The 12,787-nt window shown below is 41.3% G+C and overlaps 1 protein-coding gene across 24 annotated transcripts in view; it reads right to left on the bottom strand.

The window, feature by feature from the left end:
- The window catches only part of kcnma1a (potassium large conductance calcium-activated channel, subfamily M, alpha member 1a), a 134,934-nt gene extending 122,388 nt beyond the window's left edge, over positions 1-12,546 (bottom strand). For all 24 annotated transcript variants that reach the window (XM_051379808.1, XM_051379718.1, XM_051379727.1 and 21 more), the window contains exon 1: positions 11,501-12,546. In XM_051379808.1, coding sequence (XP_051235768.1) covers positions 11,501-11,791 — 291 coding nt within the window. In that variant the 5' untranslated portion in view covers positions 11,792-12,546. The remainder of the gene's footprint in view (positions 1-11,500) is intronic.
- Between the last annotated feature and the right edge of the window lie 241 nt (positions 12,547-12,787).

The following is a 12,787-nucleotide window of genomic DNA, read 5'->3' as shown; positions in this document are numbered from 1 at the left end:
TGCTGGCAAGCGTCTAAGAATAGCATTATTGTGTTTGTTATGTGCAACACTTGCACTTGCCGGACTATGGACTTTTTCGTGTGTCAGATTATTTAGTTTAGTTTAGAAATTTGAAAGATTTAAAAATAAAAAATACAATTTTAATTTTTTTTCTTTTTGCTCAGAATGATTTTACCCTTGTACACTGGATTTCAAGAAAAATACAAAGAATGCTGTGTTGTTTCAAGCCCTGACAATATACTGTGCATATGGCAGGAAGAAAAAGCTTACTTTGATCTTCGGCCAGTGCACACCTTATCATTGTGCGACACTCAATTTCTATGCAACCAATTAAACCCTGCTTTTGAGACATGGTGACTCTGACTCATTGTTCATTCCCTGAGCATTAGTTGAAGAGCTGGGAGCTGTACTGTGAAATGAGATTGATCTGAGTTGTGTCGAGTCAAATATGTCAAATATGTCAAATATGTCTCTAAGTGCATTGCTACAGAATGACTAATGTCCAAAAAGTAAATAAATAATCTTCCCTTCCCATTCATTTAGTTTAAATAAAGGAACCTGAATAGTGTGTAATTAAAAATTCATTTATATGGAAATTTTCTTGAATAGAATTTTAGAATACTAGATGTAATCATTTTAAAGGGCCACTCTAATTTTTGGAACCCAGCTTACATTTTGCCATTTGTATTTTTCTATTAGGCTCTATAAGGTGCCATATTTTTAGTCAAAGATTCTAAATGTCTATCTACCACAGTATTTAATAGCATCAACATAGCCACTTGTACTGTACATGTGAATGACAAGCCTTGCTGAGTCTCCCTTCCTGAGCTCTCCATGGTGCTGAAAATCTTCACTTGTGCAGAATAGCTGAGGCCAATGACCATTACGTTTAATACATCCTGCCAAAACACAGAGATGGAGCACAACTGCTGTGTGTCACTGTGGCCAATGGATTCCATGTCTCAGATGAACACCATAGACAGCATTACGTCTGAATATTAGAACTAATCCCTTCTGCTCCCCTGGTCAACATCATAATTGAACCACACATTTCAACACAGACCACAAACTATCCAGAAGCATCCAGAGTGTGAATCCCGATTGACAATGGTAAAGAAAACAACACAGTGAGTAGTAATGACTATTAGTGCTGAAGAAATATTACAAATTACTTTCTTATCATACATATATACATACAAAGATACATACATACATACATACATACATACATACATACATACATACATACATACATACATACATACATCTGCCTGCCATTCAGAATCAATTGTGTTCTCACATTTGAGACAGTGTCAACAATGCTGCAATCTATTTTAGATTCTAATGCTTAAAAAAATTACCACAGAGCCACAATTCTGTAACTTGACCTCCACTGAATTGATATTACCACACCGTCTCCACTGTAACAGCAGGAAAACAAAACAGGCTCTGCAACTGAATACAAAAACACTCTATATGAATACTGTATACGTTATGCAGCTTTGAAAATGGAAGGGAGGAATATTAACAGGTAGTATGTACACATCCAAGCCTTATGTAAGGCCATCTGACAAGACAGGACCAAAGAATGAGACATCACATCTGGCATTGAAGCCATAACTGCCAGAATAGACACAGACTCGAAGCACATCATTAGTGGAGGAGATCATGAGTTACATTTATATCTGTATTATTTTAGATTAATGTACTGTCGCAGCTAGTTTATCATTGATGTTCAAAATGGCTTCCATTCACTTATCAATTAGGGCTGCACAATTAATAAAAACTGGCGACCCATGTACTGAGGCTGAGTCCTTGCTGCGGCGGCCCAGGGTTCGAATCCGACCTGCGGCCCTTTGCTGCGTGTCATCCCCTCTCTCTACTCCCCTTTCCTGTCTATCTTCGGCTGTATCTATCAAATAAAGGCAATAAAAGGCCCAAAAAAATAACTTTAAAAAAAACCCCGAAAAAAAACCATCCAATTCATAGAAGCTGCTATTTTTTTAGAAAAAGGTGAAATGTGTGACAAAACAGCAGCACAATCAAGTCCTGCAATTCTGCAGAGATGCCCTAGCCTACAAATTGTGTTCTTCAGATGTAAAAAAAAAACATGTTTGTTTGGAACAGACCCCAATAAATGTCACACCATCATGATTTTAATAGTTGAAAATTGTCTTGCAAAAATTATCATTCCTACTAATCATGAACCATCTTGCAATCCCTGTCAAAATAATCTCACTAATATTTTCTTTTACCATATCGTGCAGCCCTATTATTACAGACTGAAAATAACTACCGTCTAAATGGTCCCCAGGAGAGCAGCAAGGCAAACTACGTCTTACAACTACTGACCAATTAAAGCATTGCTTAATCTCAATGGCACAGGCTGTCAGAGAGAAGCAAGACAGCTTTACATTATCATCCATCTTTAATGAGGCAAACAGCAATGAACCATTGCACTCTGTGCATCATCTGTACATGATGTCTACATGTGCTGTCATTCGGGACTCAACACTAGGCGCATCATCTTACAAAGCTCATATCCCTCTGAAATTGGCCTCACTTGCCTTGCTTGGTTCACGTCTAGATACATTTCACAGCTTTCAGAGCAATGCCGGGCAGCACACGGAACCCAAGTGAGACAGCACCTTCTGGGATTTCACTTTTGCAAGCATCAAACAAGGCCATAATTGACAGCTGGGCTATTCATTCTGCGTAGCCACTCTGGAAAATGTCAGAAGAAGTCAAGAGGTAAAATCATTGTGTAGCAGGCCCGCTCACTTTGGCTGAACAGGGTTCAGCTTGTAGGCTGCCCTTCACTGTCAACTCGACTTGTATTTCCCCATAAAAAACATTCTATTTTATTAGTATCCAGTGCTCACTTAACTAATAGGCACTAACTGGGATGCTGCCAAATGGAGTGCAATCTTAGTATTGTAGCATGGTGGCTATGAAGGCACAATGCTGGCACACAGAGTTAAATCTAAGCCTGTTGTCAGCCTGCTAGAAGAATGACAATTAGCATATTAGCCTAGCCCCCTTGAAGTTTAATTGAGATAGGTTGCTGAGCGCAGTGGCGGCGGTGACGTGTAATCCTTACACTTTTGTATCCTTCTTGGTATGTGCTTGTATGTTCACCCAAAGGGCCAGTTTTGCAGAGCCATGTATGCTGGTAAGAGAGAGAGCTGATCTCTAAATAGGAAGCAGACAGACCGCCTGCTGAGATCTTTGAAGGTCACTGCCGTGTCCTCTACACACATCCCTCTCTCTCTCTCTGTCTCCATCTCTCTCGCCAAGCATCAGTGCACACAGCTCAAAGCGCCAATTATAACGCTAACCATGTTTTGATGTCCACATATCAGTGCTCCACTGGCTTCCCTGATTTCTGAGGGTGGATAGTGGGCTGAGGGGAGTGGAGCGAAGATGAGGGGCAGAGAGTAGGAGATGGCTGGCTCTGCCTGATAATCAGCACCAGAAAAGACTAGTCCCAGGGCTGTGCAAGAGTTGGTCTGTCTGGTTGCTGTGATTCCATGACGTGGCACTGAAAGATGGGACAGTTCTGGTATTTTAAGACTTCTACATGGCAAACCTGAAATTTAAATCTGACTATACAGCTTGAAAACAGAGTCGAATGTCTAAAATGGTGACAGAATCTCAGCAGTATAAAACAATAGACAACATTGCATGTGCATATAGACTCTTGAGCAACACTGAACAATTCAATCAGATCTGAATGCCTCTAAAATCAGACTCTCTGCAATCTCACATACAAAAACACAAAGATTTCCAGATTTGAGAAATGTAAATGAGCATGAAAATTAAGCTGCAAAAGACAAAGTAAGGCTCATACGCACTACAAAGCACAGTAACAGTTCTTCTTAACTACCTGTTAAAACTAAACAGGTCTGTAAAATAAAATAAAAACATTTTTTTAACTCCTCGCTCTAGTCATTGAAACTTCTGCAATAGCATTACATTTGATTTCTATAGCCAGGCTATAGGGAGAGCATCCAACCTACACACACACACACACACACACACACACACACACACACATACGCCCTTCCTCTGATGTTAAGCAGTTTAAAGACAACAACAGCTGAGGAAGAAAGCTGGTAGACTAGAAACCATAAGCCATGATCCCGCTGGCTAGCCAGGCACAAGCTAGCTATCTCCCTCCTGCAGGCCTCCCTTGCCAGCTTAGCCTAGCCGGTCTCAACCAGTGGATCTATATGCAAATGATTTTCCACTGCCAGTTTGACTAGGCAAGGATCAAGTGGCTTAGACCCTTTGAGTCACATTTCCAGCAATGGGAATGCCAGTCTAGCACTGTTCCCCCATGTGGAGCCAGGTATACCCTTCCCCTCTAACCTTTAACCTCTGAATAGTTCCTGGGGCGTGGAAGTCCTTTTAATAGTCCGGTGACTGGCCAAAGAAGACATAACAGCATGACGGCAGGGGAGCACAGTTTGGGCACAGGGGGGTTGACCTCTGTGTCTGCCTCATGATATACATAGTCTGGCCTGATATATGGCCTCTCCTTGTCTGTGGATTACCATACATCAGCACGGCACACTACAGTTGTCCCTAGATGGCCATCAAATCAGGCAGAGAGAATTAGGGATTAGGGCCTAGAAAAGGGAGGATCTCCACTGAAAAATAACTCATGAGTCACACATTCCACGTTAGAGGATGTAGGAGTATGAGAAATGAAAGTTAATCAGGGATGCTGGATAGAGCGAGTTTGTAAAAGCTTACATTTTATCAGCTGTGTTTTGCTGCAGAATAATATTTATTTTTCCATCTGTTTAAAAGCAGATCAAGATAGTGAGATTAAGAGCAAAGATTCCAACATATACACACATTTAAATTTAAGAATATCAATTGACTAAGGCCCACACAACTTGTGCTGTCTTGTTGGATTTTAAAATGGATCTTCAGTCCCATATCAAAGAGAAATCCTGCTTTCCTCTGTTTTATGTCATTGTAAATTGAATTTCTTTGGTACATTTTGGACTGTTGTTTGGACAAAACAACCAATTTGAAGATGTCACATTGTGCTCTCGGAAGTTTTCAACAATTTTCTAACATTTTATAGACTAATAAACTAACTAATAAAAATAATCATTAGTTGCAGCCCTGCTCCTTTTAAGAGGGGCTGGGGACCGGCATGCGTGCTGCGGTGGAAACTGGTCACGCTTTGCCCTGGGACAGCTGTGAGGCATGCTCACTCCGAGCAAGTGTCAATAACACATGACAAGACACATGCAAGTCAACCACTGGCCACAAGAACATAGTAGTCCGCCTACACACACATTCCTGAAATGACATCAAAAATGAAAGAAGTGTTCATAAATGCAGCCATGTGTGCACAGCAAGTCTTCATCAAGTGTTTGTGTTGTTCAGTGGTACTCGTACGCATTTCTTCAGGTCTTTTGCACATGTTATTTCTTCAATTACCTCTGAATTTCAATAAGCTAGTGTGCGAGCAGGGCCAAGTTGGGCTTAGGTTAGTGAGAACGACAGCTGATGTCAGGGTGTGTGCTCTATGCTGCTCTAGCAAAATGCAGCTGGTCTGTTGCCAAGCACAAAGGAATACACAGGCCTCACAACAGCTCCTCTCTGCAGGCACCTCCGCAATCCATTCCACTTAAAAAGTAAGCGCACTAAAGAGTGTCCCAGCATACCTTATTTGCTCTGCCATAGATTTGGATTTTCCCCTGTCACACAACAGGAAACAAATGTAGACTCAGACACATGAAAACACTGAGGTGGGTTTCAAACTCAGGTTTGATTAATTGCTCTGCAGTGAAACCCAGGGCTTACAGCATAAAAATCAATAACAATCTTCAATTAGGTAAAATGCATTGTGATGACTTAAAATTCACCATGGCTGCCATATCTCATTAGATGGCTGATCATGAGATGGATTTCTCCTTGCAGTTTAAAAAACAGATTTAAAGAACGCAAATTTACCTTTCCACCTTTAAAGTTAAAGCTATTAGGTGTTAAGTGATGATACATTTGCTTTATCATGAACCCACTAACTGCAGACTGACAAGGGTCAGAGAAAATGGAGCACAGCCACTAGATGTGTCCTCACCCCACCTATTTATCAGTCACATCACAAGGGCAGAATCTGGCCTTCAGTGAGGAGAACCAAGGCACAGCACATCAAACTCTCATTAGATAAAATAAAGTTTAATGATCCCATGATTGCCATGGGGACACCGGGCTGGTGCAGCAGCAAACAAAGACGAGAAACAACATAAGCTAAATACAAATGATCTACGATAAAAGGGAAATTGTGAGAAGATATGCAGAAGAGGAAGCATCGGATATCAAGATAAAAGACAGAAAATGTGAAAAATATGTAAACATTCAGGCTGTGCAGAATCGCATTGAATAAAATGATAAAGATATCTAACAGTTGTACTAAGGGCCATACAAATGCAGAGAAAGTGTCTCAGTGTGTGAAAGAACCACTCATCTGCTCACATTTTTAAAAGTGAAAATATTGAGATCAGACTTGCGTGTGTAATCTAATAGCTAAACAAAGTTGTTTAATTGTCTGACATTAAATATTTGTGAAAAGTGTATGCATAGAAAAGATGTTGAGGTATATGCACCGATTCACATGCAGAGAACATACAGGTGTAAGTACAGAACAACTGCACAATCCTGACGGCTGTTGGCTCTAAAATGCACATAAAACACTCCATGTTGCACCTTAGGGGGATGAGGGGGAGGCTGTTGTGCTGAGGTGAGGAGCGAGGTGTATTTTGTTTATATCTCACCAAAACACAGTGATACATTGTGTAGTTTGGTTCCTAATATATGACAGTCCACTCAGACTTGGCTTGTACAATGCCTCTGTGTTGTCAGTTCGGACCAGTTTGCAGTTGATGTGTAACCACTCCATCTCCCTTCTTACTGCTTTGTGACAGGTGTCAGTGGCTTATTACTGCACTACAGACTGTTGTCCTTTACACCTCAAGATGAAGCTGTCTTATAAACACCTGTGGAGGCTGTCTTGTGTAGGGTAAAACAAACGCTGCCATAGTGGAGGCCTCTCAGCTACTGGCAACATTTGAGGTGAGATGGAAGAAATGGGTGATTTCCATCATAAATTATTTTGTCATTCATAAATCATATAAACATGACAATTGGTCAGTCGCATAATTAAAACTTATAATAGTATGAAATATAAGTTATTGTTTATAGCTGACATTAACCTGCTGCCTAATCAACCAGTTCACAAAGCCATAGATTAGGGCGTCAACTGAGGATTACTTGCAATATTGATTCATTCGCCAATTAGTTTCCTGATAACAACACCCTACGATTAAAAAATTTATTCTGTTCACTGCCATATAAGATGAAAAAAGGTAAATCCTTACAATAGAGAGGCTTTAACCAACAAACCAAACAAAAACCTATAATTCCACCATGTCACACTTTTAATTTTCATATAACAAATAGCAACAAACTATGGGTGGGCAATTAAATGTCTTATCAAGATAAATTATCACATTTACCTGGTTATTCTCGTATACATCACTAAGTGTATTTCCTTTCTTACGTTGGCTCACTTTTTTTTTAAATATATATTTTTGTGGGCCTTTTTTTGCCTTTAATGGATAGTGACAGCTCAAGGGTGACCAGAAAGGGAGAGAGAGAGAGAGGGGATGACACGCAGAAAAGGGCCACAGGTCGGATTTGGTTGCAGCAAAGACTCAGCCTTGGTACATGGGGCGCCAGTTCTGCCAGGTGAGCTATCCAGGCACCCCATGTTGGCTCACTTCTGATGCCTTGTCCTGTTTAATTTCAGTAAGTTAAGTTAGAGTTACTGGGCTGTTGGCCAACTGGTTGGTTGAACTTCTGGTTTGATTTCACCAATTGTTGTTGCTATACAAACATTCAGTGTAAAATGCAGTAAAGGTTAGTTTAGTTTGAGGTATAGTTAGAAGTATTTCAGTTTTTAAGTAAAGCCATGCTTAACATTTTCTCCAGAGGATGATGGTGCCATTCATGTTTGAATAGAGATTGGAGCCACAAACGCAAAGCCTCTATACTCCTCTTCCCCACGCAACCCAAATAACAGAGGCGTCATATAAGAACTCCTGGAGGTGGCATGACGCAGAGTAGATAACTAGACTATTAGATAACCATACAGCAGTGAAGCAGCAAAGCACAGAAAACAGCAGAGAAACTAAAATTCAGCAAGACTACAAGACCATAGGGAGGAAAAAATAGAACAGGCTTATAGGCTTATATGGTAACAAGCCTGGCAACATGGCAGTGGTTTCCTCCACTTTAGTATCTTTGAGTGGTTTTGCTTATATTTCCAGAGTACTGCCAGTCATGCATATGCATTAGCATTCTCCTAAATTAGTCTTTGCCTTAGTGGGAAACCCCCTACTGAGAAAGTCTGTACTGTAAAAAGAGAATAATGAAGCTCATCCAGGCAGGATGAGGGTTGGTGTTTGCAGGGGGACTTGAAAGGGGGTAAATCATATTACAAATGTGGTTGACATGTGGTTCAAAAATGAAACACTCAGCAGATGAATGATGCCATGAATATTGCCATTATTAGCACAGTGTTAGAAGAATTAATATGGGTTTGCTTTTTTATTTTTGCTTTTTTTAGTCCACCCAGGAGACACTAGAACTATAAAACATTGTTTCTTTGTCTGCAGTACAATTGTTCTGTCTTGGTTTAGGAAGATAGAAGCACCAAGGTGATTATACCTGGTTCCTCTGAATTACTGGCTTTGCAGTCATCATCAGGCTAATTCTATCTTTTACAGACTCAAGACTTATCTCGTTCCTTCTTCCAGTATGATATCTATGACCCACGACCTCTGCCTTATAATCCTGACAGAGAGGAGGGCCATTTAAAAGAATTAGGACACAGCTGTGTGTCAATGGCAGAGCACAGGAGGACAATATGCAATGCAACACCCCCTCTCAAACCCTTCATCACCCTCACACCCTCTGTTCCCACTTCCTCCTGTGTCTCTCTCAGATTTTCCACCTCTATTTCCTTGCCTATGATTCCAGGTTCCCAGTACTGCCAGAGAAAGCCTACCAACCCCCCCCCCAACTATGCATCCTGTTTCTGACACATGCCAACTTAGCCGGCCGCTCTAGTCAGCTGAACACAGATCCAGTTTCCCCTTCTTAATACTCCTAACAAGCCTTTTCCCTCTGCAGCCAAGTGTCAAGCCTACCAAAGTCACCTAACGGGATGGCTCTGCCCTCCATACACACACAGCAACACAACAACGCAGAGAGGGAGCCACCAACAGAAACATGCTTTCATTTTTAGCGTTTCTCCTCGTTTGCAAGAGATGAGATGCAACCAGATACCCACTAGCAGTCACAAGATGGATACCTCATTATATTTGCATGGTTTATTTTCATCACTTGCCTTGCAAAACGATGAGAAGTATGAAGGATGACATATGGTTTGGTGCCATTTCTGATACTGGGATCCATGGGCAGAACAAAATGACAGGAGGCTGACAGCCAAGTAATAGCCTAAACAGCATACTGGCCAGAATTATCTCTCAGTGTAAATATGAGCTGTTAAGATGGGACAGTGTTTTTCAAGCAGACTTTAAAATAATCTGAATTCCAGAGGACTGATTGCATTTCAACTCCGATATCATGTAAATGCCTGCTTGTGCTTTTCAATATGGACAATTCAAAGGTAATGAAGTTCATCGTCATGTCCAAAATTTAGATCAAACACAGCTTATTTGAGAATTATCTGTTATTTTTGTGCATAAAGGGGGTGTGGCACGGGGAGATATGAATGAAATCAATATTAAAATATTATTTAGAATAAAATCAAAGAAAAAAATCAGATATCAATGCATATGGCATAAATCTATCCAAAATGGCATTTTAAATAATTACATGGATGTTCAGTAGAAATGTGTTTCACTATTGTGCTTCAAAAATGTAAAACAAAACATTCACCAAATAATTTTGTTAGATTTAATTGAAATTTTTTAACTTTGATATGATCATATCATAACAATATGATTCCACCTGAATATTGATAAATCACATTGAATTATTTCAGTGTTTCTCTAGGTAACATTCAGCAACAAGAAAACATAATTTAAAAACCAAACCCCCATGCATTGCATCTTACAGCATTCCGCATGGTAGAGCAATGAAGGCTATTTTCTGCAGTTATTGCCAGCTAAGGATGATGACTCTATGCCCAGTCTCCCACCTGTCATAACACCAAACAGAAATGGGCAGAAAAGGGCCAAGGCCACCAAAAGGACATGACAGCAGAGAGAGCAGCAGGAGGGACACGGCTCATCCATTTGAATTGGATATAACGCAAACTTATCAAGGACACAGACATTCACCCTTGCTCTCTCTTATTTCCGTCCATCATTGTCACTTTTCTTTTCAACCCCTCTGCACTTAATGCTAAATACAGATTGGCACCATCACAGCACTTTGCCATTGATTTTTTTGCGTATCAAATAACAAAATATTTTCTAACTCCAAACAGGCGTTATGAAATAAAACGCTGGGCAATGTTTTGCACACTGTGAGCAACATTACCTTTACTTACTCGCCCTCTCTTCAGCCAGGGGACCACTCACACTATACGCAAGTGTGTGAGTCATGTATGAAGCAGCCTTTTACACACATGTGAATAAGCCATGATTCACCCATAATGCAGGCCACCCCAAGCAAAGTAATGGGCAGTCCCCCTTTTTATCCTATGTCTATATTAGTCCTGCAGACAGATTAGCTTCATCAATCCACAAAGACATTTTATATGCAACATAAACACATTACAACCAATCACTGTGCAAACATTTAAGAATAGAAAGCTGTGAAAAGAAGGAATTATGTTTCCAGGGACTTAATATTGCGGAGTTGTTGCAACCTAGAAAAGGGGCTGCCTTGATGTCTGGGTCCCAGTGGACTTCATTAGGTCTCAGTGGTGGAATGGGCAGGATAATATGTTTGGTTACATGAAACTAGTTTCTGCCTCCCCCCCCGAAAACGTGTACTTTCACCCTACAAGATAGGAGCCAGTGTGGCATGAGGACACTCTGTTGTGTGTTGAAGCAAAATAAAATGAAGGAATTGCTCTCCTCTCATCCCACCCATATCTCTCATGCAACACAACCCCCTTCATTCAAGAGTGGGAGTTGGTAAACACAGCCAACAGGATGATAACAATCAAGGGATGCATTCATTATAAAGGCAGTGCAATTGGCACTTGATATCTGTTTAGTGGGTGCAGATGATGCAGATGATGAGGAGAAACCATCAGATTAATCTTAGTGGCATGTCACTAACACAATGAAGGCCATTACCGAACAGGAAGTCAGGCCAGTGTCAGATAGAATAAATACAATATGTGTATATGTGATTATGTATGAGGCGTTTTAAAGAGATTTTTTTTATTTTTTTTTTACAATCTACAAACTGATTGTGGACACAGAAGCAGCCATACCTTGCTTTTGATGTTGCAATGGCAGCAAACAGTCCACAGATATTTGAGGGTTCTCCATAGCAGGATGATGAAGAGACCCCCAAAAAACGTCACCATGGATGAGGCGAGGAATGCCCACCACATGCGCTGTCCATTATTGTCGCAGGGCACCTCAGACGAGAACGGGATGACAACGTCTTCCATCTTGGATATTAAGATTGAAGAGTCCGGATTTATATTATTATTGATATTGCTTGTCCTCATAGAGCTGTCGCTTCCATGGGGAACGGTGCCATCTGCCTCAGCTAGCATTTAGGAGCCTTGGAGAGCCTGTGCCAGCGTCCCCAGCCCCACTCACCAGCCATATTGCTTGAAAAAAAAAAAAACCCTCTTGACTGTAGATTGTGTTCACCCACCCGATGGAGTCTGTATTTTATTTATTTTTTTAGCAGTCTATGAATTGTTTATTAGTGACAGCGTGAGACACCGCACACGCGAACCGGACCAAAATAGCGGGTCGGTGGCCCTTGGAGAGAGGCATTTAAATCCGCAATAATGACGAATCCGAGGCGCTTCTCAATCTGAGGGGTTTCCTGTCTCTCTCACGCCAAATGCCATGGTAAAGACGGCGTCGTTTGCAGCCTTCGAGGCTGCCAATGATGTTTCGGATCGTGGTAAACACAGCGACAGTGAACAATGTTACAGCCTTGTCTTGGCGAGGCGACCTTCCCTCAGCCGTCTTCCATTCGGGGATCCCGTCGATTAGCGGGCGGAGAATCGATTTCACTTTTCTTTAAGGCGCTAATCGACTGTGAACGGTTTGACACAACGCGGAGAAGAAAGAGAGAAAAAAAAACAAACGCACCTCGAGATTTTAATTCTACTGTTGCTTTTAGCTGTCACTGCGGTGAAGACTACATGTTCTTGCGGATGTTTTCGTTGTCAATTCTGCGTAAAAGCGAAGAGCGCTCGGGTGGATGTCACTGTCTCCATTCGGTCCCCTGCAGCCCTGGCACGGAGCGGCCAGCTGAGAGCGCCTGTCAGCTCCGCTCCAGAGGAGAGCGGGGAGATTTACAGGTAGGAGGGCGGAGCGAAGCGCTAATAATAAAGATGGACAGAGGGCAGTAATACCGCCGCGACGATGTTTATTCCAAGTGCCGACCGGTCTCCGCTGCTCGGGTGTATATTTTGCGCCTTTGCGTCTTTGATGCGCGCCAGTGACGCACGTCGCAAAACGAAAAGGCTTTTTGAAAAAAAGAAACCCTATCGATCAGTGATAAATTTAAGGATTATAGCTTACTATATAAA

Source organism: Dicentrarchus labrax, unplaced genomic scaffold (assembly GCF_905237075.1).
Source record: "Dicentrarchus labrax unplaced genomic scaffold, dlabrax2021, whole genome shotgun sequence".
In the NCBI taxonomy this organism is placed as follows: domain Eukaryota; kingdom Metazoa; phylum Chordata; class Actinopteri; family Moronidae; genus Dicentrarchus; species Dicentrarchus labrax.
The sequence above is the reverse complement of the archived record's forward strand: the minus strand, read 5'-3'. Positions and strand labels throughout refer to the sequence as shown.